General features: G+C 40.1%; 1 protein-coding gene across 12 annotated transcripts in view; it reads right to left on the reverse strand.

The window, feature by feature from the left end:
• Positions 1-27,874, reverse strand: part of ZNF521 (zinc finger protein 521) — a 230,143-nt gene that overhangs the window by 5,317 nt on the left and 196,952 nt on the right. For all 12 annotated transcript variants that reach the window (XM_032123789.1, XM_032123865.1, XM_032123807.1 and 9 more), the window contains 2 exons: positions 24,421-24,552; positions 21,624-21,739 (listed from right to left, as the gene is read on the reverse strand). In XM_032123789.1, coding sequence (XP_031979680.1) covers positions 21,624-21,739; positions 24,421-24,552 — 248 coding nt within the window. The remainder of the gene's footprint in view (positions 1-21,623; positions 21,740-24,420; positions 24,553-27,874) is intronic.

The following is a 27,874-nucleotide window of genomic DNA, read 5'->3' on the forward strand; positions in this document are numbered from 1 at the left end:
ATTGACACAAAGCGAGCTGGGCACCCCTAAGGAAAATTACTCCTTGGATATAATGTAGGCTCGTAACAGCTATTAGAGTACAAAATAAAACCCTCCGGGATCAAACTGACATATACCGCATTCTACCTACTCCTCAAACATTAGAAGAATTTCTTTGTGAAGGCATTCTCAAGGACAGCATTAAACTGACTTTTGTAGCAATCTGCAACAGCTTTTTGGCTTACAGCTTTTAGTACTAAATCTCTAGTTTGAATCAATATAAGTACTATATCTACCACATTAATCAATACATTTGGTTCAATACCCGTTCTATTAAATTATACTTTCTAATCAAGATTTTCTGCTTCTCTTCCCTTCTTTTTTATTCCAACTTCTTATCCTGTACCACGCTTTTCAAACTGTCTGCAGCTAAGAAGAGGATGTTGGATTTTCCAGAACCAAAGGGGAAGAAAGAAAGGCTCGTGGGAAGGCAAGCCTAGCAAAACCTAGCACAGGATCAACATGCTTTCCAGAACTTCGGTCTGGTGCGTTATTACATAACTGGTTGTCATGACCTCTCACAGAGCAGAAAGCTCTGTACTGGACACAGTTGGAATACTGTACCATGTGGAAAGGAGAGGGAGGAGGGGAGTATTAAGTGGTAACACCAAAACCAAATAACTGAAACTTTTTCAGACTAAACTATAAAAAAGGTATCACAAAGGATTAGTTTTCACACTGTTTCTTCAGATTTGTGCTGCTTCAGTATTGCAGCACAGAGTTCCTTGTCAAGGCCCCATTATATTGCTGAAGGATTCTTTCCTGGTAAACTGTAATATGATTATACCCAAGGATTGAATCGATGAGTTACTTAGATTTGTGTGATACTAAGATTAAATACAAACTATAAATTAGCATGTAAAAATACATTATTTAGTCCAGGTCTTTGGGAATATGTGAAACCCTGGGATAGAAGATGTCTCCAGCAATCTGAGTGATGTACGCAGTTGCAGTAAATTACTTTTCCACACCTGTGTTAGATTTGGTGGAATGTGGCTGTTCTTCATAAGCAGAGAATGTGAAATGCAGTGTCAAAATGATAAACATGCATATTGCAGACATGCAGTGCATTTGCCACTGTCTTACAGATCAAAACCACTGCACTCGTGTCCCTTGCTTACAGTCAGCTTCTCTTTTTCCTTTCTCCATATAATCACTGTGAACCTGCAGAAAAACTGTTGCATTTTCTTTTGACATTTAACATCATCTCACTCAGCTCACAATAGTGTCTTATAATACTTTCTAGGTGACACTATGTCACCATTAAACAAAAAGGTGAAATAGCATAATAAAAGAGAAGAACAAGAATTCATAGAATTTAAAGACAGAAAAGACCCATTAGGGCGTTTTCTCCACCCATCTTGCCAGTGTTGGATTATTGCCTATAGTGTAATTTCAAGTGTTTTGCCCAGTCCAATTTTAATTAGAGCTTCCAATGCTCCTCTTGGGAGGCTATTTCACAGCTTCACAGACCTCAGGGTTAGTATTTTTTTCCTGATGTTCATCCCGGGAGAGGAGGAGACTCAGCCAACCCCAAATCAGACATGAAACCAAATCTGCATGCTCAGGAGCTGGTTTCAATAGAATATCTGGGCCATTTTGAAGCATCTGAAAGCAGTAAACTTACTTTCAATGCCCCAACACATTACAGCCCTGGCTGCACTGCTGCTGCAAGCAATTAAGAATATTCAGTGTGGATTTCTAAGTGGATTTCTAAGGCTCAGTTGCTATGTGAGTAAAAATGTAGTATAGGTGGGATTTGGGTTCCAGTACTAAGGGTAATGACTTCCATAGTGCAGTCCACCAAATGAATTAATTGAAGGTTAGGGACATATCCAGGTTCATTCTATGACTCTATAATCCTTAATTGTACTGACAGAGCATCTATGAACGCTAAGATTGTAAACATTTCTGTCTTTTTCACATATGTGAAATACAAAAAGAGCAACTTCAGTTGAAGCTGATTAACAAATGAGCGATTATTTCCCCTCTCAGGCCCCACCCTTCCTTTCATAAAACACTAACTACAAGAAATTAATTACTGTATCTGAAATGTTGGAACTAACAAATGTTTCTGATGTGCTTCACCCCAGGAATTACAATGCTTCTGACACGAATATATATGCATATTTCAATGGTCACACTTACGCTGAGTGAATGAGGGAGCTAGAACAGAGATGATGTCTAATAGTTTTTCATAGGTGAAAAGTAGGAGGCTGAATGGATACTTTGGAGTTCTGGAGAGAACAGAAAAAATCCAAGCAAAGTGTCCCTGCCACCAGCATCTCCAGTACTGCAGTGCAGCTGGCAGAGCAGGAGGAGCAACAATGAATTTATAAATACACTAAAGTAGGCATGGAGTTTCATCCAGGCCAAGTTTGCTCAGCAGCACAGACCTAACACAATACAGTCTCTGAAACTTCAGATTCCCAAAGAAATTGATCTGAACTAAACCAGAGCTATTTCCACAACAAAAAAAGGGGCCAAATCCCAAGAGAATCTGTGTTCCCATAAATACCATTTATGTGTGGTGAGTTGATGTTTACCAGCCTTTGAGAATCAGGTCTGTTCTCAGACATGATGGCCAATTAAGTGGTCATCTTAGGACATGACTGACCACTGTTGACAATGATAATTTAGGAAAGTCTACACTGAACTGCAGTCATTCACATAAATTAATTCACCTAAGCTATGTGATTTGATATTATGTTAATGTTTCTGAAATAGCATGACTGCTAATCAGATTTTACTCTTTATCATATTTATGTAAAACTCTCAGTATTCTGGTTCTTCTACTCAGCACTGCCAGCTGGGCCAGAGAAAAACTACCTTTAAAAAAGATCTCAAATTGGAGAGCATGTTCTCAGGGATGCAAACTGAAAATTAAAACCAAACCCAAACCAAACCAAAACCCCTGATACCTATTTTTCTTCAGAGACTTCCAGTAAGTCACTAGTAAAATGTCAATGATTCCTTTTGGATTCATTACTATATGCGAGTACATATATCACAGATTTGTTGTATGGAAAAGAATGACATATATTCCTGGGTACAGCAAATAAGACTTTCATCATTGTCACCAGAAGAGAACAGACACAAACACAGATGCCTGTTCACCATCCTTGCACCTTCCTCATTATGAGCATTGGCAGGGGGCTCCCAGCTAAGCCTCTGACATAAATCAGAGTAGCTCGAAGGCTGTTTTAACCTATGGTGCCAGGCAATCGCCTCCCATAAGCCTCCCTCACTCTGTCTGCTGTTCATTGAAATGCAGTGAAACTTGCCACAATGTCTTCCATTTCAGCCGAGGTGTGCCTGGCTGCGTGGGAAAGGTGTGTGCACTACCCCATCAAAGAGAAGGTGATGGAGAGAGGGGGGCAATGGTCAGGGCATGTTCACAACAATTCTTCAAAAAGGGGCTGTACTGATAATCAGGATCCAGGTCTAAGTCTTTTCTGTAGAAAAACAAGGCTTTTGTGATATTGCAAATGTTTGAAATTAATATACAAGCATTCTTCCCCAATAAGAAAATTGTTCATTAAGTGGGAATAAAAGCTTGAACAAAAAAGGCAGAAGGAGGCACTTCTGAGAAATATATCAAAAGTCTTATTACTTTAGAATATGGTTATGGTTACCCTGGTATAAATTAAGGAAAGCTCCAGTGAAATCAAGGGAGTTTCAAGATAGGAACAAGCAAGAATAGAGCCAGGCCTTTAGGGTTTAAAACAAAGTGAATATTGCTCATATACTGATCGATTCTTGCACACCCTCTGCAGAGGGCACAGCCAGAAGTCTCTTCACCCTGTCAGACACAGCAAGCAGAACCCAAAGCTGAACTAATACAGATCTGTCTGCAGCTATAGTACAACAGAGTAACAGGGGACAACAAGCGTTGATAGGCAATACTGCCTAATAAGATATTCAGGGATTAAGTCAGTGTTTTACAAGACACATGTGTTCATGGGCTAGTTATTGCTCTGCTTTATTTTTTTTTTTTTCTTTATGTTTAATTTATCATGCTGGTGCTTTCTAAACTACAACATCTGTAAACAAGTTTAAGTTTGACCGACCTCCCATTTTACATCCACAGGCAGCATTTCTACTTTGTGCTCTGATTTCAGATACCTTAAAGACAAATAAATCTGTGGGGGAGAGAGAAGGTAACAAGCCTAAACAACAAAAACAAACCCCTTTGTCTGACAATATGTGTTCATCTTACGTGAATACAAATTTGCCTGGCTGTGAGTGAGAAACTGGCTCCTGGAACTGGAGCTATGCTATGCACAGATTCCTTTATAGGTCAAACCCAATTAAACAAACTACTACTAAATATTTAACAGCTCAGTGCAGTAATTAGTGACAAATAATGGAAGCTTAAACTGATAATTGCACAGAAATGTCCTGTTGGAAACATTACATGTTTCTTACTCCTCCTCTTTCTCTCATACTCAATGAATCCTGATCCTTTTCAAGGATTTTAAACTGACAAATGAATCTGGATTTTATGCATACCTATTTGGTCTGCAATGAAGTTTTCTATGACTTGCAAAAAGGAACTTTCCAAGGGGAATTTTTCTTCTGAAATTTCCATTTTAGTTTCTCTGCTTTTAGCAGAATAACTGCTAAAGCATGAATTGATTTCAAATCTTCAACCAACCTGCCGGTCCAGAATTTAAGCTCCTGTCCATAGGACTCAAAAGGTCACCCAATTAAAATGGGGAAGCACACAGAGCTGTGATTTATATGCAAAGGGCAACCTTTAAAACAATGATACTTTCCAGTTTTCCACAGGTGCGCATACAAGAACCCCTTGGACAAAATTACAAGTGAAATTACATGTTTCTTGATAGAGTCTGAAAGAAAAGTGCTGTAACTTGTCTGCACTCCTATTATGCAGACAGACACATCCCACACTTGCATCGATTGCTGAGTTCACCTCCCTACCTCCTGACATAAGGCTGGGTATTGTGCTTACCAGGTGACATGGGGACAGCCTGGAATCTGGATTCCCCACACATTGCCAGGTGGTGTGTGGGGCCTTGTACAACAGCACTCAGCACACTGGAGGGTATGGATCAGCCCGAGATTAACTCACAGTGACCAACAACATTTTCACTCAGGTAAAAGCAAACCCTGAACAAGCCCAGTTTTAAAATTGACAAACCTGCCTTTCGCATGTGGAAATCATATTTGGAAGTCATTCATCTAGCAAGCATACATGCATCCAGTTAAGAGAACGTAGAAGTGGATGGGAGTGTATTTTGGATCCCGAAATCAGGAATGTAAATGAAAATTTTCCCCTTGTCCATGGCATTTCAGTTTTAGACTGTGTAGGATAGAAAAGGAAAAGCTATGGTGCTCTGCTAGCTCTCCTCTTCTTCTAAATGCTTCAAACTCTGTTGCACATTGGTGCATCTTTTTCTTTCAAGACAGTTTGCAAGGAAAGCCAGATTGAGCAGATTTGATGGTAACAGCCAAGGATTTCTGAGCTGATAAGCAGAGGCCCCCATGGATTTTGCTCTCTGACTTCCTTCACAACCGGTTACTGTGCCAGACCATCTTGGACGTCTTACAGTCCTTATTCCTACAGCTCTTCAAACAAGGAATAGCAGGAGCTGGGACAGTGCTTATGTGGCAGGCTTGGTGTGTGTGTGAATTACAAATCAACTGCTTGGAAAAGAAACTAAGGACAATTTTTCTCCCTTCATAGCTGGTGATTAGTTAGAGAGTTAAGAACCCTATGTTGAAACATTTTGTTCTTAGAACAACCTCATCTGAGTTCCCCCCTTTTCAGTCCAAGAAACTCCATGTTTTATAGATGACTTTTAGAGAGACCAGAATGCTATTTTGCCCTTTATAATAAAGTCATTACTTCTCTAATTTTTGTGAAGACACACACTGTAAATCAATAAATCTGGAGCATTTACTAACATGTGGTACCAGGACAATAAAATTTCATGTTTGTCATTGTGGTTGTTGGTTGTAAAATGCAGAAGTTTGGATTCTCTATTGTCTTCTGTTTTCTGGTTTTTTGTTTTGTTTTGGTTTTTTTTTTTTTCATTTGCATTTGTGTAAAAGAAGTGTGAAATGTGACCACAGCTAAATGGGAGGAATTTTACTTTCACTTTCTCCTGTTTACAGAACCCAAAAAAGGGGGAAGGCAGTGAAGTCCAATTCCTACAATTTATTACTCCTCCCCCAAACAAGAAGTACCACACAAAGAAGCATCCTTTTATGCCTTTTTCCTTCCTCCCTGAGATAGGTGAAGTATCCTCCTACCAAATGTCATTCTCTGAGGTTGGTCATTCTGTTTCCTGTCAGACAGCTGGCCAGTGACATGTTGCAAGTCAGACGTGTCATTAGATCCTGCCTTGACCCTGTACTGACAGTCAAAGAAATGCCCCACCCCTCAACTCTTTCTTTGGCTTGTGATGCTGTGGTACTGCTGTTTCCTTGGCTATCTCCTGCTAGGGGATCCAGCCTCCTGCAGCTGCTGCTTTCACCCCTCGTTGCCCATTAGGACTGTTTTTAGTATGGCAATCTTTGGATTGAGTGAAAAGAATCACATTTATGAGGAAAATAACTAGAGACAACACTCATTTGCTGTCTACATTTAGTGCCAAGGTATCTGAAACAGAACTTTAATTCCTGTACAAAAAGATGTGCTGTAGCTATGGTGAGGCTAATCTATAACCCAGACGATCTTATATAATTTGTTACTCCAAGTTAATTTTAATTCATCAAAATAAAACCCACCTAATAAAAATAACCCTTTAAAGTAAAGTATTAGCTTGAACCCAGAAAAAAAAAAAAGCAGAATCTTTGCAATTGGAGGGCAATTCATCATACCGTAGCACACACTTATATAAATTCAAAATTTAGCTATAAACAAGTACCCACAGCAATAGTGCCATGCATAAAGGGGCAGGCAACAGGAGGCCTGCTTTCTAATAAGCCCTCAAAGGAACCTGCCACACAGAAGTGGCACTTATTCTAATTTAAAGCTCTCACAGTTACTTTACCATGGCAAAATTTATAAACTAATAACTTTAGTAAACAGACTGGCACTCCAAACAAAACCCACACAACAGTTCAGGCCCACTGAGAAAACAGCTTTCTTAGAAAGGTACTGTCTTCAACAGTGAGATATAACATTTGTTTGTGGGCTACTCTTACAGTCCCTGACGTTCAGTAACAATTCTGCACCACTCCATTACATCTGTACTGTCACTTCACTGTGGTCTGGAGTCTATTGTCCCCACAAATCTTTTCAGCATCCTAAGGCGTATTACACACCTGTATATTTGTGCCCTGGTCAGCTCAAACAAAGAAATACATCTGGATTTGAAAGAGCCTACTCTGGGTCTATGACCTCCCTTAAAGTATGATTAAATAGTCAGGGCAATCTGCTATCAAATTGTCAGTTTAAAAACATATTTAATATTTGCAATTAAAGCTTATGTTCTTTCTCATCTCTATTAGTTTTGATTCTCAGTAACTGTTAAAAATTAAAAAAATTATACTCTTCTTCATTTATATACATGAAGAAAAAAGAAAATCAGAAAGCAATAATAAGGGCTAAGCAGGAAATCTCTGTAATACATGCAGCACAATATTGGATTTTTCTTTGTTATGTCCTAAAACCACATCACTTTGTATGAAGTTCCTTTTCAAATCAAAGTGATACTAAAGTAAAACAACTGCAGGCAAAATTTCTAAGAGACAATGCATTTTGTGTCAGAACGCTCATCACTTTCAGGCTGACCTGTCAAAGTATCTTGGGAAACATCGTAAAAAGACAAATCTGCGAGTTCGTAAGAAACTTTGAATGATAAGAACTATGTGTTCCTCAGAAACCATGGAATGGTTTGCAGCGTTAGCTGAGCTGTACTGAGGCCTACAGCAGATGTTCACCCCTTCCTACTGCTTCTAGGCACACCTGCTCAGACTGTGCTCCTAAGAGCATTGAGAGGGAGCCAGCATTAAGAAGCTTTTACAGAAGAAAGCAAAGAAATAAAAAGTTTGTGCTTAGATGAGTGATGTGGAATTGAAAGATCACAATTTAGTACTATACACAGACACCTGCTGTCAGCAATAGAGCTATGTCATAAATTTGATATGGGTGAAGTTAGCAAGACAACATTTTTGGACCTTGATAGGCAATTTCTGTCACCTGCATTTTCAGAAGATTCACAGCACCTTGCAGAATCCACCCCTGCACCGAACCCACTTCCTTGGGCGGCCCAGTATGGTCTCAAGAAGCCTCTTTTGAGGCATTAGGAATTAATATTTTGGCCACAGGGCTTGCTTTTCCAGAAACAAATACATTGTCAAGACAATCTACAATCTCACCAGGGAGTAATTTCTAAGGGTTTTTGAAATACCTCTTTTCACAGATATATTTCTCTATTAAGTTCTGCACAAGAGTCCGACATCTGTAGAGACTTACAATTCTCTGCTAAATTGTGTGCATTTTCAGATTAATTCCTACATGTTCACTGAATATTATTGTAAATCCGTGCAGCCTAAAGATTCGAATCGTGGGCTACCATAGTCCTCAGTGCATTTTAAAGCATTCCTAACACTGCCCGAACTTATGCCAGCTCATAATAGCCCCATGGGATTGTTATACCAATTAAAAACCCCTGGAATTCATCGGAGTCTGAGACATGCCTGTGAGGACCAAAAGGGAGTGATACAGACCCAGCTTGCAAAAGAAACAGGATTTGCTGCGTACTGAGGGAATCCTTGGCTGTCTGACTAAGGTACCTTTTATACTGGCAGGGGATGCAAATTGGAGCCTGAGGATCTGCACTTTCATTTTCAAAGCTCTTTGCAAACATCAACCACTTCACCTTCACACCATTGCTTCAAGGGAAGTAAATATGTACAGTTCCAGCATCTTCTGTTTTCTGGAGGTGCAAAGAAGCATAGGGCATTTTTACACTCTCTGTTCAGGAACAAAAGGGAGCTTTTGACAACCTTTTCCTTTGTGGGCAAATGAGTTTCTCAAGGCCACGGAGGGAACTGATGGCAGAACAGGGTTTTCTGGAGAGATCCTGCTATTCAGCCTGGTACTGAGTCCACCCTGCCTACCCTGCAACACACCAAAGCAACTTGCAGAATTCCAGCCATACGCTGCTTCACTGTAGAGGACAGATTACTGCATGTCACCCTCCATAATCTCTCCTGTAAGAGGAATTCTACATACCTCCCCCTTTGCTTCCCCCTCAGATGGTGGCAAGGTTAGAGACAAGTTGTTTTCTCAAGGCTGAGATTAAAAATGGCTCTGTGTTTTGCTAAACATTCCTCTGAAGCATAGGCAGTGTGCGTGTGTGAGTGTGCCTGAAAAGGACCCCAATGAAAGGAAGGAATGAGAGATGCTAAACAATGCTGTGCAAAGTTGCAGACTGTTCGGCTACAGGCCAGAAAATGAATCCAATTTTTCATTCTGTCATTATAAATATTTCAGTGCAAATGGTACTGATTTTCTGCAACTGTGGTTAAGCAAAGGGCCTCCGAGTGAATATTTAAGGGGGAAAAAAAGAGAGAAGAAGAAAAAGAGGGAAGAGGAAAAAAAGAAAAATAAGAGGGAGGGGGAAAATTAAGGTTAGCGACCAATTAATTTCAAACTTTCAGTGTGAAAGATTCTGGGAAAAATTCTACAGTGATGCAGTGTGTGACTCGAAGGAGGGAAAAAAACATTTACTCTGCTCTTCTTCTGACAGTTTCTCATAAAATATCTGCAGTCCATCTATCTTTTAGTACTCCAGGCTCCTCTGGAGAGCAGAAAATAGTAGTTTAAAGCTCACTTCAGTGCCAGTCTGCGGGAGATTGCTTTCCACAGGACCCCTGCTGATGGAGGCCTAGGGGAAGAGGCCCAGGAGTTATTCAATCAGTCCAAGGCTCTGGGGCGGCCGGGGCTCCTTTGAGGGCTGATTATAAAGCTGCCCTCCTGTTGCCTGCCTCTGAACAGAACGAAATGAGCAGCCTCTTGCTGAGCAGATTCTGCAAGAAGGAATTTCACCTGTCATGGAGTTTGTCAGAATTTCAGGATTTATCTTGGTGCAAAATTAATAAAATACCAACCAGGATTTCAGCCTGACTACTCAGCTGTGTCATCTCAAAGTGATCTTTCACCTAAGAAAACCTGGACACAGAGCTACTGAAGTCATTCTTGCCCTACTTTTGCTCAGGAGCTTTGGTGGATGCTACAACTGAATAATAAAATGATTAGAGGTGGATTTCCTGACAATTACACCCAACGTCAAGTGCTGGGTGGGTGCTACCGTCCTAACGCGTGACCTTCCACCTTACTTCTGTGGTTACTAAATCTCCCTGGAATAAGCTAGAAATCTGAAATAGAAAAAGATCATTTCTGCAGTTTATAACCTAGCAGGTCCCTTATGGCAGCACATCTGTTAAGTTCATACACTGGTATTCCAGGTCTGGATTTGATTTATAAGTTTTAAAGGAATACAAACAACAGGCTACATGAGATTACATCCAGTGAAACACTGCAAATTAATATTGCCGTGGCAGCCAAGTACATGGTCTTTTAACCATATTCTGAGTTTAATATTGTGGTAAAGTGCCAGGTTGATAAAGCATCATCTAAATCTCTGTGAGCTGAGTGCAATTCTTTCGAAGCTAGACAGTCTCACCAGTCTTCTGACAGTGCCTTACAGCAATAATAATAATAAAAAATCTTCATACTCTACCTGCTTAGTTAAGACTGTACTAGCTTATAGCACTTGGTCACATGAATTTTAAGTCTCGGCTAGCAAAGAAGCAACTAACTTGGAGCCTGCAAGAGAGCTTTTCAGCTAAAAATGTAAATCAACTTGTAGAAAATAAAATTCAGCTGATGGGTAAATAAATATTATTCAATTTACAATGCCGTTGGTTCAGATCTTGACATGGAGAAACAGAGATCCACTGTACCAAGAAACAGTAAAATATGCCCAGATTGGGAAGAAAGATGCATTTGCCATCAACAGCTCTTACCCTGAACTGTGACAATTTCTCTGTACTGTTCAAAGCTGTTTGCTGTTTGAAGCAACAAATCTACCTTTCTGTCTATTTGCTCCCCAGCATTTTCTAACAAGAGCTTAAAACAAATGGTAACATATCCTTTACCTGCCTCCTCACCCTTAAATGACAATTCAACATTAATAGACATCATAAAACCGCCTTCACCAGGCACTGGTAGTCTGACAGTTTTAACACCAAGAGATCTCACAGTAAAGGGGGAGAGAGAAAGCACGCAAGTGAATGCACAGATGGTGGGAGGGGACACAGGGTGCTCTCAGCAGGTTACAGTAGAGATGCATTAACTCCACAGAGGGATAAGGGCTTCCCACCAGTACAGTCATGAATTATAACTGAGCATGGGAGTGAGTTCTTAGTGCCTGTCTCACAGCAAATATACTGTTCCATTTTCCTGCACAATCACCTTTCACCTTTACAAATGCAAAGCAAAGCAAAATGCACCACTAATATTTAACAATATCAGAGGTTCTTTATCTTACACAGCACACATCTACACACAGGAAGTGTGGGGGGAGGCAGAGTATTCACTGACACAGAGTGTCCCCGAGCAAACTCACACACCCATGATCTGTGACTGTGCCTAGCGATTCTCCCGCAAAATGAGACTATAACAACACAGAAAAACAACTAAAGCCGCATGTAGGAACGTGTGTAGCTCAGCAGTATTGGTTCGTGAGAACTGAATCATCTCTTTCTCTCTTCCTTTGTTAACAGGGTGGAGGACACTCAATTTCAGCTTTTAACACAAAGGAAGCTCAACTTAAAAAAAAAAATCACAGGAGCCTGCAAAAATCCACTCTTTTCCCATCCAAAATGTTTCAGGCTCGGTTTGATCAAAGCATGGTGAAACCAATCCCAATAACAGGTAGAAAAGCTAAACCTAAAAGCTGTTCTTTCTGCTTGGGGGGACATACATGTTTTTTTGCAACATACACTTCCAGTTGTGTAGCCATTCTGCACCAGAGTCTTTTCACTCATGTTTACAATGGAGAGGCCCAATGATGCTCTCACCCTGCCCCCAACAGAAAAAAAATTAAAAGGCAAAAACAATGTAAAAAAAAAGAAAAAGAAAAAAGGGAAAAAAAAAGCTACCACTTTTGAGCCAAGTTTGCTGTTTACTGGAGTGTCTCTTTATGAATCACTGACCACACCTTGTTTTCCCAAACTATCTGCACCTCCTCCCTAGGGGAATTCATCCCCTCCCAACTTTCCTCCTACTCAATGAACCTATCAATGGAGAAAACTTGTTATTTTTGGCAGCTGAAAATTTGACCAGTTTTAAAGGATTCATATACCATGCCTTTCACTTTCGTTTAAATCCTCAGTGTTCCTGTTCTAAATGACAGCATGGCAAGCATTGCTTTTAAGCAGTATTCATCTTGCCTACCACATCTCAGCCTTTCACAGACGGCTGCTCTCTCTCCAACAATGGAGCCTTACTCCTTAATAGCTTGAGGGCAGAGACTCTCACTAGCTGTAGACTTGCTGCAAATATCACAATAAAGGACACAAATGTGAATTTCTCGTAAAATACGGGTTGGCTCTGGAGGTACCTTGCTTTAGAAAACTCTGTCAAGAGCAAGCAATATATCTTTCTCCAAAATGCACAGCAGCCACACAGCTGAAAGAGCTTTTCCAAATGATCTAACATGTCAATGGAATCAGGATGCTTGTGAATTTTACACTTTTCTCCACTTTAGGTCTCTGATCGATATTTTAGCTTCTTTCACACTTAATATACTCAATGCTTGTTTGGCAGCATGTCTTGTGGAATTTAAAAAAAAAAAAAAATCCCTGCAGCTTGAGGAGGTGCTCTGTGGTGGAAGAAGGTAGGGTTTGAACTACAGATTTTACAAGCTAGGAGTTTTGCTGGTACTAAACCCCTGTACCTATGCTTTGGTACAAAGCATGGAGGGGTGAGGATCTGGGAGCAAAGACAACCTTGTGCCAGTGCTGCAGAGGGAAGAGGGGGCAGACCTTGAGCTGCAAACTTCCAGTGATAACTGTGTGCCATCGCTCGTTGGGAAATGACAGGACCAGTGGAGAGTGGAGCCAGGATTAAGGAGCTTATTCATGGAGATGGAGTGAGGGGGGCCAGCAGTGGGGTAGGGGGAAGGGAAATCAGATTCGCAGAACTGGCCATGAAGCTCCTCAATACACCATAGCTGGATGCTTCATAAAGTCACACTGATGGCAGTCCCGGAGATGGCCATCTGTTGTCAGCTCTGGGCCAGATGAAAGATAATATAATGGCAGCTACTGGTAGCTAACAGCAGGGCAGTTGTAGGAAGGAATGCGTCCTAGAATGAAGAAGTGGTGCTTCCTGTTTAGCACAGAAAATCAGTCATCGATATCAACTACATTAGCAAGAAATTAATGGATGGACAATTAAGAGAACTGAGCTGATCTACCAGGGAAAATATTCATATGCAAACAGAGTGCTTATTTCTTCTGCTTACTCCAGGTGTATGTGCCAACTGATCTGACTAATGGCAAGGTGCAGGCTGAAACATTCAGGGCACAGATGATAAAACCTCATTTTCTGCAAAGGGCAGAATTCCATTTCTAATGATTATCTGTGGGTCAGGGAATACATTTACTGCTTTCCCTGCCCTCAGTCTATGTATGACAGGACTCTCTGATGTTCACTCAGGTTTCCATAAGGACTGAGGGTAGAAATTGCCCTTTATGTAATAACTGAACTTCCTCTTATTATTACCATGATTTATTTTTACAAGTGCCTTATCATTATTATCAGCATCACTCAGAAGAAATAATGTTTGCCTTCCCAAGCACTATTATTTCTATCTTGTTTCTTTATTTGTCCCATAATCTCCTTTCTGCTTCTCTTCTACTCCTCTGCTTTTTGTTCCCTTATTCTTCTGCCTTTCTTTGCCTTTTCCTTTCTGCAGCAACTTTTGATTTGCTTCTTTAGGCTGAAATCTCACACACCTCATTGTTCCATTTGCTAAAAAAAATCAGAAATTATGATTTTAATGTTGACATGTAACATCATGGATACGTTTCAGAGTCAACACTTGGTGCTTTCAGACTGGAGATGATGAATGTTATTTAACATTTTTGTATGTCATAAGGATTACAAACTGCACTTTATTACCTGATATTGCAGAATCTATTTAATACAGACCATATGAGTCAATTTGGAGAAGAGATGCATGAGATTTATTTTAATAGGTACTTTTCTTTTACAAAAAGAATCCTGCCATACAAGAGTATAAACAGGAAGAAGTTGGCAAAATGGGGACATATATTCAAGCACACACACTTTTGGGTATGACTCTATCCCCTAGAAGGAGAAGGAATATAAATTTTTGCTAATTTTTGAATAGGTACTTCATGAGTGTCACTCAGTACTTAGGACAGTATATTTACTTTTCAGTTCTTCACCATTTTATTGTTCCTTAAGTATGGATTTCTTTTCAAGATTAAAATGTGTATTTAAATGTAATATCCATCACTTAATGGCTATACTGTCTTTGCCAATTAATTCTGTATTTTCATCAATAATATCACTCAAGCATCTAAAAAAACAAACCCATAATTGTAATTCAATTGTTCCAGAAATTTAAGGAATGTTCTTGCTGGGAATGTATAAGGGATGTTGTGAACATATTGTTTCCAGCTTATTACAGGAAAAAGTGCAGAAAATTTCACAGGCTGACTGTTATGTAGAGTTACACATATATGAAGTATGTGGAGACAAATAAGACACATTAATATTAAGCTCATCTTTGACAAGCACTATTAAGTGCAATCAAAATGGTCCCTGAAAAATTCTGACACTCTTGGCTTGGTGGGCTTTGCAATGTCCTATAAATATCCATGAACTAATGAAGTACCCACAGGGAGTGTTTACATTTGAATAGGCCAATCAAAGGCGGGTGAACTCACAAGCTCCAAACCTGGAAATTTCGTATTTAGAAAAGAATTACTGCATGAAAACCTAATGTGTCCATAATACCCCTCAATCCCCAGGAGGGAAGGGGCGGTGGAAGGAAATTCAAAGTATTTCTTTTTGTATTTAAACTTTGTTTGACATTGAAGCAAAAGACTTGCAGGGGAAACACTTTGAAGGTATGTCCTTAAAGAGCTAATGCATGAGTGCCTCAACTGTGCTCCTCTTGATTGCTTTTCTGAGAAAATTTGCAAAGAAAATAATTCTCCCTTCTAGGGGAAAAAAGTCTCAAATCTCAGGAACACAAGCCTGAATTTTTTAAGTCTTGAAAGACATGGAAAGATACTCAATCCACATACTGGTGCACACGTACCTATCTGAAACAGAATGCACTGTAAGGGCTCAGGAAAAAAAGAACTCAAACTTGCATGCAGTGCATGCAGCTCTGTCTAGTCCCCTAAAACACAAACATTGATTACAATCCTAGTATCTCTGGAACACATATTATTATCATCATCCTCACTCACAAGATGGAGAGCGTGCATGGCTGTGTGGAGCAAGTAAGTACCTGACCTTACAAATGAATCCAGCTCTCCTGACTCGTAGGCATTTGCTCTGAAAAAAGCAACCTGACTGCCTGCTAAGGACTAGGGCCAACATTAATGAATGTGATGCCTGTATTTAGTCATCAAAAGTGTTTTGTTGAAACTTTAAATGAGGCTATGGCTGCTCAGCACCTATGCTTTTATCAAGGTTCTTAACTTCAGGCATTTATGACCTGTTTTCCTGTTGTACTCAGCACCAGCATCTTGCCCTGGCCTTATCTGCAGCTGAAGGTGCTCACCGTCCTCTCAGAAATAGGCCACTGAGTTTGAAAATGTTGGCCTAAAGCTTCAACTGTTAATTGGATTCCAGGTAGGCTTCTTTTTAAGAAGAGCTGACAAAGTTATTCCCTGCTGGCTCCTGGCCTTTGGGGCCTAAAAAGCCAGCATCTATGTTCCACTCCTCACCCTAAGAGCTTGGGGACCTAGAAATGCCAAAACTAATCTCCAATTTCACTTTAAAAAAATGTTTTGAGGCCTTTTCTTTGTGAAGAAAACATCCTGCAGGTTTGAAAGTTTTGTGCCTGTTTTTGTGTAAAGAGTATAAATTATTCACAGTCTCCCCCGCTGCCATGGAAGGCTCGCTGTTGGGACCTACATGGTACACAGACTCAACTACTGTGGGAGCCTTGGCAAAACAGTCCTACATGGAGGTAGCTGTGCCACTTCTGCTATGGCTGATGCTATTCCTACACCAATCTCTTTCCCAGCTGGCCCCAGAAGGCCTCTGCCACAAGGAGACAACCCCAGCCCAGGTTAATTAGCAGTTTTCTCTAGCTGACCCCCAAATGAGAGAACGTAGTGTTTGAATCCCAGCTCTGCCACTGTCTCCACTAAAGGTCTCAGTCAAGCCTTTAGTTCTTGAAATAGCCTAGAGCTTGCTTAGTTCTGCTCCAGCTCAGGTCAAGGGTATTTTAAAGGCTGTTTTAAAATGTTGAGTTTTTGGGAGCATTTTTCAATACTGAGGTCTTTGGAAAGTTTAACCCTTAAAGAAGTGCGGAAGAAACTAGAAGATTAGTTTCAACAGTGCTAACCTTGGAACAAGAAAATGTTAAAACTGGAAATCCAGAGAAGGACTCACATTAAGCTACGTAAAACTTCCACAGACTCTTCTATACTGCCTCTGTCCTGCTTTGTTTCAGTGGCTGGTACTGGGAGCTAAGAATGTTCTCCTGCTGTTTGAAGCGACATAAGTAACATCTGCTATGAGTGCTTCATTCTTTCTTTCATCCTTTCCCTGGGGAAGGAACTGTGTATTTTGTTTTGGTAGAGCTCTGTTGCTGTGGGTTGGGATTTTGAGGAAGGTTTAGAAATCTACATACAGGTGTACGTTTATATGGGAGAAGGGAGCCTTTGGCACACCTAGGTGCCCCCTGCTCTTACAAGCATAAGTTGAGGACATCCATTGTAATACTTAACTGCTGTGGAAGTTTGTTCCATGCTCTCACAGGCCAGTCTGTGAGGAAGTTCTAGCTCCTCAGCAAAAAAGCTTCAGCTCTTTGATAGAAAACTCACAAAGCAGAACTTTATCAGCTACCAGATTGTTACAAAATGGGAAGACCTTCTCAGGTCATCTCTGAGACGTGCTTGACCCAGTCCACCAAGAAAATTAGGGACTGAGTCTTAGAACACAACCTACAAACATGTAGGAAGGCAGTATAGACAGCAAGAGAGCTGATTGAATACGCTCCTGGTCTCCTTTGCTACTGAGGGCCAGTGCTGCAGCTCTCTGTATTAGCTGGAACGTCCTACAGGCTGATGGCTTCATGCCCAGGTATTCTGCGCTGATGGAGTCCAGATGGGAAGCAGCAAGGGCGTGAATCACTGAGGCCAGGTCCCTTTTGAACAGGATGAGAAGCAACTGCTGATCCAATTATTCCTTGCTCTAGTTTTCATGTTTGTAAAGTGGGGGCACTTAACTACCCCAGGGGCAACTAATTATTAGTCACAAGAAGTTAAGGAAATGTCCTAATTCACCAAAAAGACATATCATTTTTGTATTGGGCAAAATGGTGCTGAGATCATGTAATCTTGGCTATCATCATATTGAAAACTAACTATCATCATTGATAAAACACTGAGAAAAAATGTACAATTATTCATCAGTTCTATTGGATATCAGTACCTCTCTAATCCAGCAACATCTGCATAAAAGTAAAGCAAATTCATTCATTTACTCCAAGTAACACCCCACAAGGCTACCTTATTCCTCCTATTCCTCCCCACAAACACCACAATATGTTGCCTCCCTGGAAGTGTTCAAGGCCAGGTTGGATGGGGCTCTGAGCAACCTGGTCTTGTGGAAGGTGTCCCTGCCCATGGCAGGGGGTTGGAACTAGATGATCTTTAATGTCCCTTCCAACCCAAATAATTCCGATCCTATGGAATTAATACTAGGACTGGAAATAAGAAAGAAATGGTTACTTCTCATCAGAGACAAGAGAAGCACAAACACCAGAGCAAACATCTAAGCCTATGTCCAATAAGACTAAGGCAAAAAGAAGCAAGCACTGGAAATAGCATGCGGGCAGGAAAAAGAAATCTTAATAGGTACAAATTCCTTTATCATAATTTAATGAAAATTCAATAATAAACTAGTGATAAGTTTATTCAATAATAAACTAGTGATAAGTTTCTTAACTTCCTTATCAATTAAAAATTCAGTATTATGGATAATGGATGGAGAACACTGTTTTAGTGATGTCCACCTTCTACAGAGAAATGAATGGTCCAGATGTTCAATTAGAAGATTTTCATCTTTGGGGGGAAATCTAGGCACCCTATAAATGCATCTACCTTTCAGCTTCCTTATCTGATACTTAGAGATTGTAGAAGACTATTTCTGAAAAGCCCTTATTGTGTTAAGTATGTCTTATTAAAAGCTTTCTATGCTAAAGAATAAACATTTTTAGGGACAAGCCTTTTCAACTCCATTTCAGAGGTATAAATACACCATATAGCCTTTTAAACATGTAAGTATGAAAATTCACAACTTGGAACACTCTTAAAGCATAAACTTCTAACTGTTACAGAAGGTTTCCATTTGCTTCCTCCATATGCAGGTAGTATCTAAAAAAGTTTAAAGCTGGTTCTATAGCTATTGAGCACAAAGGCATTTAAAGGAAGTGTACAGAGCACAAAGGAAGTGTCAAAAGGATCTTAAAACAAAGAGCAGATTCCTGTAAAATTTCATTATTTCAACTTGAAGGTTGAGCAATACATTGAAGGTTTGATTTTCAGGACTGGTCATTTGTTCTCACCGGAATGTGGTCCTGTGGGATTGTGCTGCATTCCCGGCAAGCATCTGGAGTGAAATAATGGAAACTTCTAAAGAGAGTCCTACTTGATTTTTGCATTGAGAAGGTGAGATGAACATAGTATGAGGGGATTCTTATGTTCCTATAGGCTACCCTTTCTGAACAGGGGCCAGAAAATGCTAAGTGAAGAATCACACGGGGCCAAACACCAAGTTAAGCACCATTATAATGCCTATATTTTCTGTATGCTTGAATTCATTCCCTTTAATTATCAGCTGGACCATACATGTGGATAGGACTTCTGTGCTATTGTGCTCTGCCCTGCTCTACCTTGTTCATGTTCCCACTCTGCCTGCCCTACAACCATGGAGTGCTGACCCTGCCTTCTAATCTGACATGATCAGCATGTCCTGTGCATGGGAGAAGAATGTTAGATGCATATTCAGTTTAAAAAGTAAGGAGCTGCTCTTGCTAGAATAAACATACAGCTATGCTGCAAGCGCCAGCACAAACCACGGCAATGTGAACAGATAGAGAAGCATAACCTGGAGGACAGTTGCCAAAGATTCCACTGCTTCAGGTGGTAGATAGCCTGAACAAAGCAATGCCTCCTGGAATAGGTTTTAAATGAGAGTGGGCTGGAGATCAACGTATTTTCAGCAAAAGCAGACCCTACTGCTCTGCCTCAGTGCCTTGCTGCCCTTTCACCAGCCTGGGTAAGTAACTGGAGGTAAGAGCAGAAAGACAGTGATCCCAACAAATAAATGGATATGGCATGATGGCACTGCCTTTTTTTTAAACATAATGCATTCTCTACTGAGGTGGGGCTATCCAAGTTAATAAAAAGAACAATAAACAGAATGAATTAAGTGTATAAGTAAATTAATACCTCTTCCTTTTTGCAAGTGTAGATAAGCCAGAGAGAGACTGTCACTAAGGATGTGGAGATGGGGGTCTATTAAGAGCCTTCTGCAGCATGCAACTACCAACACACTGTCATCTAGCCTATGTAGACCAGAATTTCTCTCTGTAGCAACACCCTTTTGTTCCCTTCACTAGAAATCCAGGTGCTTCAGTAATGTTGAAGTTTCAGTGAATGAGGCTTAGATGGAAAGAGCAAAATCTTTTCCTAAGTCTTGGGTAGGAATAACTTTTGAGTGGAAAAACATGTGGTTTGTTTATTACAATAAAAAAATGAAGCCAGCTACTTGGGAGCCCATGCATTTTGAAATGAAAGTGTATTTTAGGTGGGATAGACTTGTAAGGAGGTGATTGTACACATCATAGCTACACTCTGTGTGCTTTGCATCTTCATAATTCAGTTACCTATTCTGCTTTTTAAAATCCAGTCTGAATTCTGTTAAAAGTAATTTTTACCTTTTGTTTCTGTTTCTTTCTTTTCATAACTGTCTTTTGCATACCTGCTCCTTCTCCCTTCCTGGTTTTCTTTCTTTCTTTTTGATCTTTCTTCCCTAACAATGTCTCCTTTCTCTTTCCAAGAACTGCTGGTGTTTCTGCTTCTCCCTACTCCCTCATTTCTATTATCAGAGATGAACAACAAAATTTGTGAAAATCAGTTAGTCAAAAATACTTTTTTTTTTCCCCTGAAAAAACCAGTTTCACCTATTGGAAACACTTTGCAAAAAAGCTCAGAAAGTATTTAGACAAAAAAAAAATCCTAATGCTTAAAATTTTTCCTCTGTCAACCGAACTTAGTACTTCAATAGAAACTAAAATAATTTAGAAAGTCTTCTGCAGTTGTCTCAAAGTGTAACAGTACATCAGGAATAAGACAGCACCACTTCTCACCATGAACCACACAGTGCAGAATGTTAACATATAGTAAATTATGCCTTCATCCAAAACTGTTTTCATATCTTGTTCAACATCCATCTTTCTTTCTTTCTTTTTCTTTCTTTCTTTCTTTCTTTTTCTTTCTTTCTTTCTTTCTTTCTCTCTCTCTCTTTCTTTCTCTTTCTTTCTCTCTTTCTTTCTCTCTTTCTTTCTCTCTTTCTTTCTCTCTTTCTTTCTTCCTTTCTTTCTTTCTCTCTTTCTTTCTTTCTTCTTTCTTTCTTTCTTTCTTTCTTTCTTTCTTTCTTTCTTTCTTTCTTTCTTTCTTTCTTTCTTTCTTTCTTTCTTTCTCTCTTTCTTTCTTTCTTTGTTTCTTTCTTTCTTTCTTTCTTTCTTTCTTTCTTTCTTTCTTTCTTTCTTTCTTTCTTTCTTTCTCTTTCCTTTTGTTTACCATCAATAAATAGTATTGCTACAGATCTGACAATGGCCCACAAAAAGACAGTATACCATTCATTTGACCTTATTTTTATTTCCCACCAAGTCAAAAGAGAAATTCTGAAATTCTGCCTACTTCCCCTCTCTGCCATCACTACACTCCTACTTCAGTGCATAGTTTTTCACATTTAAAGACAAAAGAATACATTTATTTTCCGTTTCACTGCTTTACTAAATGTTTTATGGCTATCAAGCAGAAAAATAGGATGCCCATTTCTCTCTTCTAGAGAATACCTTGAGCTGCAACAACCTACAGCGCAAGAATCCTGAAATTCAGCTCTGTACCAGGTGGCTTTCTGCCAGCACCTTTTTGAAGCAGCATGGGTCGAATCACCTGCAGTTTCTCTTGTCCTTCTCTAATTCCCATCCTGATGATAAGCAAGTATCAGAGGAGGTCATGGCAAGTACAGCTTCGAACTCAGCTATCAAATACATAATGCTATTATAAACCCCAGGTAACAAGTGTGGTACCTGCAGCTCTGTTTGGAAGAAGAACTTCTGTGGACACTGTGTGCAGTCATAGATCTTGTCCTCTTGTCCGTGGGCTGAGAAAATATGCTGCTGCAACTTGTTTGCTTGGACAAACACTGAAATAATAGACAAACAACAAGCTTTTCATTCTTTCTTATCGTAAGTGAAGAGCTTTTTATAAACAATCTTCCAATAACACTGAGCAATTTCAAGACCTAAAATTAGGTAGTGCAGTCGGATTTTACCTTATACTGCTGCTATATGGGTACCAATGAATGTCATTTATCTACAAAGTGTGATGCTTCTTCTAAAACAAATGAATTGAAACAGATCCCTGGTGTAAGGAAAAAAATCCCAACAATTGGCAAAGAACAAAAGATGACCCTATCAGGACAACCGATGAAGATTTTGAGTATAAAGTATCTAAAAATGCCATTTCCTATTCAGAATTATTTCTTCATGCTTACTGCACTTTGATTGAACACATACAAAACTTATTTCCTAGCAACCAACAGGTTTGAAAAGCACAGATGCCAAAGTCCTGTTTACTCTGTGTGCCTACAGTTAAATATAACAAACAGCTCTGTATTTAAATGTGTTAATGCAAAAAATTATATCCCACAGCTATACCGGGGCAATGTCTATAAATGTGAAACAGAACTGCAGGTAAATTCTCTTTGGATACTTTAAGATCAACTCTGCCTACACACTGAATGCAAGGGTTTCAATAATATAAACATGTTCAATTTTAATGACTACAAAACAAGGCCCTAAGACTGTGTAACAGTTTACCTAGGAGACATACTATTAATAATTAAATTGTATATGCCAGAGGCAGTGTTTGGGTTGGCAGCACTGACTTCTGATGGATGCCTGGTGCACTGTGACCTAAAAAAGTTTGCATCTACAATATTAATCTGTATAGGCAGGGAAAGGATTTATTAAAGATGCTGGCATTTGACTTTGACTCCACTTCTAATCATTAAAATTATTCTAATTGCAAGGCAACAAAAACCATCAGAATATTGTTCTTCTGAGTCATACATTTTAATCACATTTCTCATTACCCTGGAAAATAAAAAGATCGGATTCCATTTTCCATATAAAACTTATTTTGGTGATTTTTACTTCTTGTTAATATTCCAGCAAGATGTGCTGAAATAATTTTAATGGCATATTGCTAATAAACCATCATTGTTTGTGATTAATGCTCACTGTCTATTTATCCCATCAGCAAAAAGCAAGAAGTATTTCACACAGATTGGAATCGACTTATCTCTATACTCTTTAACACATTTTACAAGGTTACTGGCTCAGAAATTGAAGGATTAGTTTTATCAGGGATCTTGGTCACATGGAGAACCCTCAGTGGGTACTCTTTATATATGCAAGTTCTCATGTTGCATTTACAACACCCCAAACTTGGAAACTGAAGACCCATGACATTACACTAAAAAAAGATCACACCACAATGTGTAAACAAAAACAAGGAAAAAAATTAGTAGAATCAGTAATAAAAGTAAAAACTTGAAGAAATGCCTAACTGAAAGAATTATTGAACACAGACACTTTACAGACAAATTGTTTGTGGTGGTACTATCCATGCTCAGACAAGCTGTGCAGTGAAGATGAACTATGTCTTTTTTTAATTTTATAACCCACAGAAATGTGTGAAACTTGAACACATTGAGGTAATAATCATCACCAGCCACTGTATCTGAAAGACGAAAAATTCAAATTTAATTTTCCTCTGTAGCACTCGCTTAGGTTTTACTGGGCATGGAGCTGCCAAACAAAGAGAAGTAAAATGAAGGTATTAAAGGGTCTATTTGCTTATCAATGAAAATCCTTCACTTCCATTAATGGAAAACAGAAACCTTGAATGGATTCCAGAATCAGCATGCCATTGATGTGTCAATACCTAAAGTGTGTTTTGTCATGTTTGTGATTATCTTTGATTTTCATCTTTTAAAGCAAAATTGGGAATGCAAGCTATATATTAACATTCATGTTTTAGGTTATCATTTTATGAAATGTTCTGTTAAGAAGTCCTTAAAAAAACTCACAACAACTCAGTAGGCATCCTTTTAATGTGTTTTCATTTCCAACAACAGCATTTTTCTGTTCTTCATTATGGCCCAAACACTGCAGTGCTTAGCCCTACTGGGTCAAGTTATTTTCTCACTTGGGTTTTACTAGTGAATAACACCACTGACTCAGGGGGGATTATTCCACACTTGGACTTGTATCAGGGGAGAGCAGAACTTGACTTGTGGCAAGACAGCATGGCTTGCTTTCTAAAGCACATTACAAGGGTGTTTCTTCTCACCACAAGCCAACAAACACACGCATGTGGGCTTTCTTACCCCATCAGAGGAGAATGCTGCTGCACAGGCTATGCCTGGGAACTGGGGCCAAATTCTGCTCTGAGTTTTATTGGTTTAAAGGAAACATCTGTAGCTTTAAACCACAAATTTATGGACAGTTTTAACCTTGGCAAGTTTGAAACATGGAAGTAATGAACGTGATACTGTGGAAGGTAACAGACTATCACTTCTGTAATTACAAAAATCTCAAACTTCCGAAAGAAGAGCTTGAAATGCACTTCTTACAGATGGATGACTGACCTTCCAAGGAGCTCAGCTTTCTAAACGATTTCTAATCAATATTACTAATGAGCGAAATGTAATGTTCCCTCCTAAAACAGACCTAAAGCCAGCACATGACACATTTTTTCAGGGAGTTCTGCAAGGTCAAGCTAAGGGCATGGCTGGGACAACCAGTGATGGGCTCCTACCTGTAAAGCACACCGGACATTTGAAGGTGCCCCCCATGCCTTCAAAGCTGTGCTCTATCAGGTGGCACTGAAGTTTGGCAGGAGAGTCGAATGTCTGATTGCAGAGTTTGCATTCATGGTTCAATCCTTCATCTGCAGGAGAAATCAAAGGAAAAGTGAAATTCACCACAGCCCTTACAAAGAGAAAGTCCAACACAATCTGTGAACTGGAGCAGCTTTTTCTTTCCCTAAGCTCAGGAAAATGGATGCCCCTCAGCACCTACAAGGGCTGAAGTGTTCTCTTAGCCAGAATGTTTCAGAATATACAGAACTTGACTGGGCATTAAGAACACAGATTTTTCCACTTGCACTTAGCACCAAACAGGACTGCAGAGCATTAGCCTTCAGTAGGAAATGATGACTATGACCTGAAACATCATTTCTTAGCAGAGACACCCAGTCACAACCAAGTACATTTGCAAAACAGTACGCGAGGAATTCAATGCTGATCACACATTATCCTGTCTACCATGGGTAAGAACTGTGAATGCAGTTTTTGGCACTCCGGCTGAGGTGGAGTTTCTTGTAACCAGAGTGAGAAGGGTGGGTAGTTTATACCCTCACATCACTCCTGCTCCACATTCCCAGTCCTGTGGGCATACATGAAACCTTTTGCAAGCTGCAGAATTTCAAAACTTCCTTTCTGACAATCCTGGATTTTTTCCCTCTTTATTTGCATTTCTCCTCTGAACAGCCCAGAAAAGTCCCCATGTGCCTTCTGACGCAGCTTTCCCGTCCACGTCCTGTGGCTTTAAAACCCTTCCCGCTCCCTGCCGCTTGTTCCTCTGCTTCCTCCCATTGTCCTCCAAGGCCGGCTGGTGCCTGGCACCAGGTTCCCTTCCTGAGGGTGCTGCAGGATTCATCCACTCCGCCATGAGGGCAGTCAGCGGCTGTCCTACTTAGAAACAGTTGCTAGGTAAGAAGTGGCTTCCAGCCCTGCTGCAGAGGCCTCAATTCCCACAGCGCCGCTTAGAAAAGGTCCTTCTGTATGTCACTGGTGTGCTACACGAGTAGCATTGATCTCGCAGGTAAGTACTCTATCTGATTATTAAAAAACAAGCGGGAATGAAGTGCTTGGTGACTGGCACAGCTCCCTGCCATTTCTCAGTTGGGAAGGAGTGATTTAGGAGAGCGCCCTGCCCACGCTGAACACCTAAATGCCAGGCTGCCAGCCTCCCGCCGGACACAGCGCTGCCTGCAGCGATGATCAGTGACTGTGATGACGGGCATTCGCGAAGGACGGCGAGAGCATGGCCCATGTTTTGCATCCCACACAACAACCCTTCCCACTAGTGTAAAGAGAACATGACGCAGTGCTTCTGCAGCTGAGTGGGGCCACATTCCGGCCCCAAATGACCCTTAGTGACTTATCAGAATTGAAAAAAAATGTCAGTGTAGCCCCCAGCTTTCACTTCTCGGTAGTCCAAAAGCTAAATTTAGCCTTTGTGTAAGTCATGGCATCTTTTGCAAAAGGGGGGTAATTAGTGGGCTTTAGACAGTGTGAGCTAAGCCAGGTGGTGGTGGCCATTCTGCAGGTGGGACTACTGAAAATTACCATTGTGTGATTTCTATGAGGTGTCAGAGCTCTTCACAATAAGAAGGGACAGATGAAACCCAACAAAGACAAAGGTTTACACAAAGTGACATCACTCCCATGCAGACACAGCAAACTGCAAACTTCCTTTTCTTGTCTACCAATCCTTCCTGAAAGCAGTGTTCAATGTTGCTGACTACCTCTACAAGCTGCAGAGCTTGAGGACTGTACAGACTGACAGACAATATTTCTGCTATATGCATATCCTTGCCATGGTCATTACTGAACAGACAGTTCTGGAGATGGTGCAAGTTCCCCACAAAGGGCAGTTACAACTTAGGAAACCTGCAGGGTGAAGTTTCTCCATCAAACTGTTTGTGCTGATACACACAGTCAAAGCAATTAGGACAAAGGAGCTCCATCTCAGGATCTTCCACGAGTCAAGGTGAAGATAATCGATGACAATTCTCAAATCACAGAGTTACTGTTGGCAAAGTGTAAATGAACCATGCTAATCATTCTTGAGCATGGGAACATTGAACGGGGAGTTCTTCAAACATTCTAAGGAAGAAAGACTTCCAAAAAAGAAATATTTTTATATGAAGCTACAAAGACAGAGAAGGCTTTTTTTGTCTTTTCATTACCTTAGTTGATGAAGGAAAAAGTAGGAAGAAAGGCGTGCACTCCTGATGCCTAAGCAAAACTGATTTTAATTACACAGAAATTGTACTTGTTCAACAAGAACTGAAACCCATTAAATGTGACCCTTATTGTATTTCTCATAGTACTCAGATCCAAGGTGATCTCCTGGTCACAAACATCAAAACCACTTTGATTATTCTATGTTGCAAATATGATTTTCCTAAAGGCTTATAAACAGGGTTTGAAAAATCCCCTCACCCACTCGCCTGGGGCAGATAGGAAACTTCCCCAGGCAAGAGACACCAATTTGTGCAGAATCTAAGCTTTCTCTTAAAAATAAAATGTTTTTAGTCTCCAAGTTCTAAAGACTGTATTTAAAATAAGACTACATTTGTATAACTAACAGAAAAATATTTTTCCTAAGTCGTTAGCGAGTTATAAACCCCTCCCTTCCCATATTTTTTCACCCATTTTGTGCACATCACCTGCCCTGTTACGTCCTTGGAACAGAGGGCAAGATTTCAGTCCTTGAATTCAAGAATGTGAGACCAGCATGATTTAAATTTAAGGAACACAGCTAAGGGTACAGTCTTGGCAGAAGAGTCAGGAGTGCTGGCTTCCATTCCACACTCCAGCACTGACATACTCTTATCACCTTGGGCATGACAGTGTGGCCTGTGTTTCTCAGACTACCCATCCTTAAAGAAGAGGTGCTAATTTTCAATTTCTACTTTAACTGGCTGACCTAATTAGTATCCCTTAAGACTTTTAATACAACCAAGACAGGAGCTGGAGAAGAGTCCAGGACTATCTACCATACTCAGAAGACCCAGAATCACTGCCATCTGCCTTTGAAAAGGTATAAGATTATGTTTCTTGACACACAACTTGCCTGGATCACACAGCATTGTGGAAGAATGAGGGAACAAGGCTCTGTCCCTGTTCTCCGCTCTCCATAGACAATTTAAAAGCATGGCCAGTCTTTTCTCTCCCACTGGCATGGTAAAGACGGGGTGTGGCAAATCTTGAAAAGGTGCCAGATGTGGAAAGAAGAAGCAAAACGCTCTGTTTACACAGTGGCCTCTGTCTAGATCTCCACGTTTAGCAAACAATTTGATAGGGTGCTATGGAAGTGCAAAATATGATATCATTAATAAATAAAGGGACAGTGAAATGTCACATTTTCAGTTTCCATTTGGGTTAAATCTGAAATGGAATGGAGTGTCAGATACAGTCCAA

The sequence above is a fragment of the Corvus moneduloides genome, chromosome 1 (assembly GCF_009650955.1).
Source record: "Corvus moneduloides isolate bCorMon1 chromosome 1, bCorMon1.pri, whole genome shotgun sequence".
Classification (NCBI taxonomy): domain Eukaryota; kingdom Metazoa; phylum Chordata; class Aves; order Passeriformes; family Corvidae; genus Corvus; species Corvus moneduloides.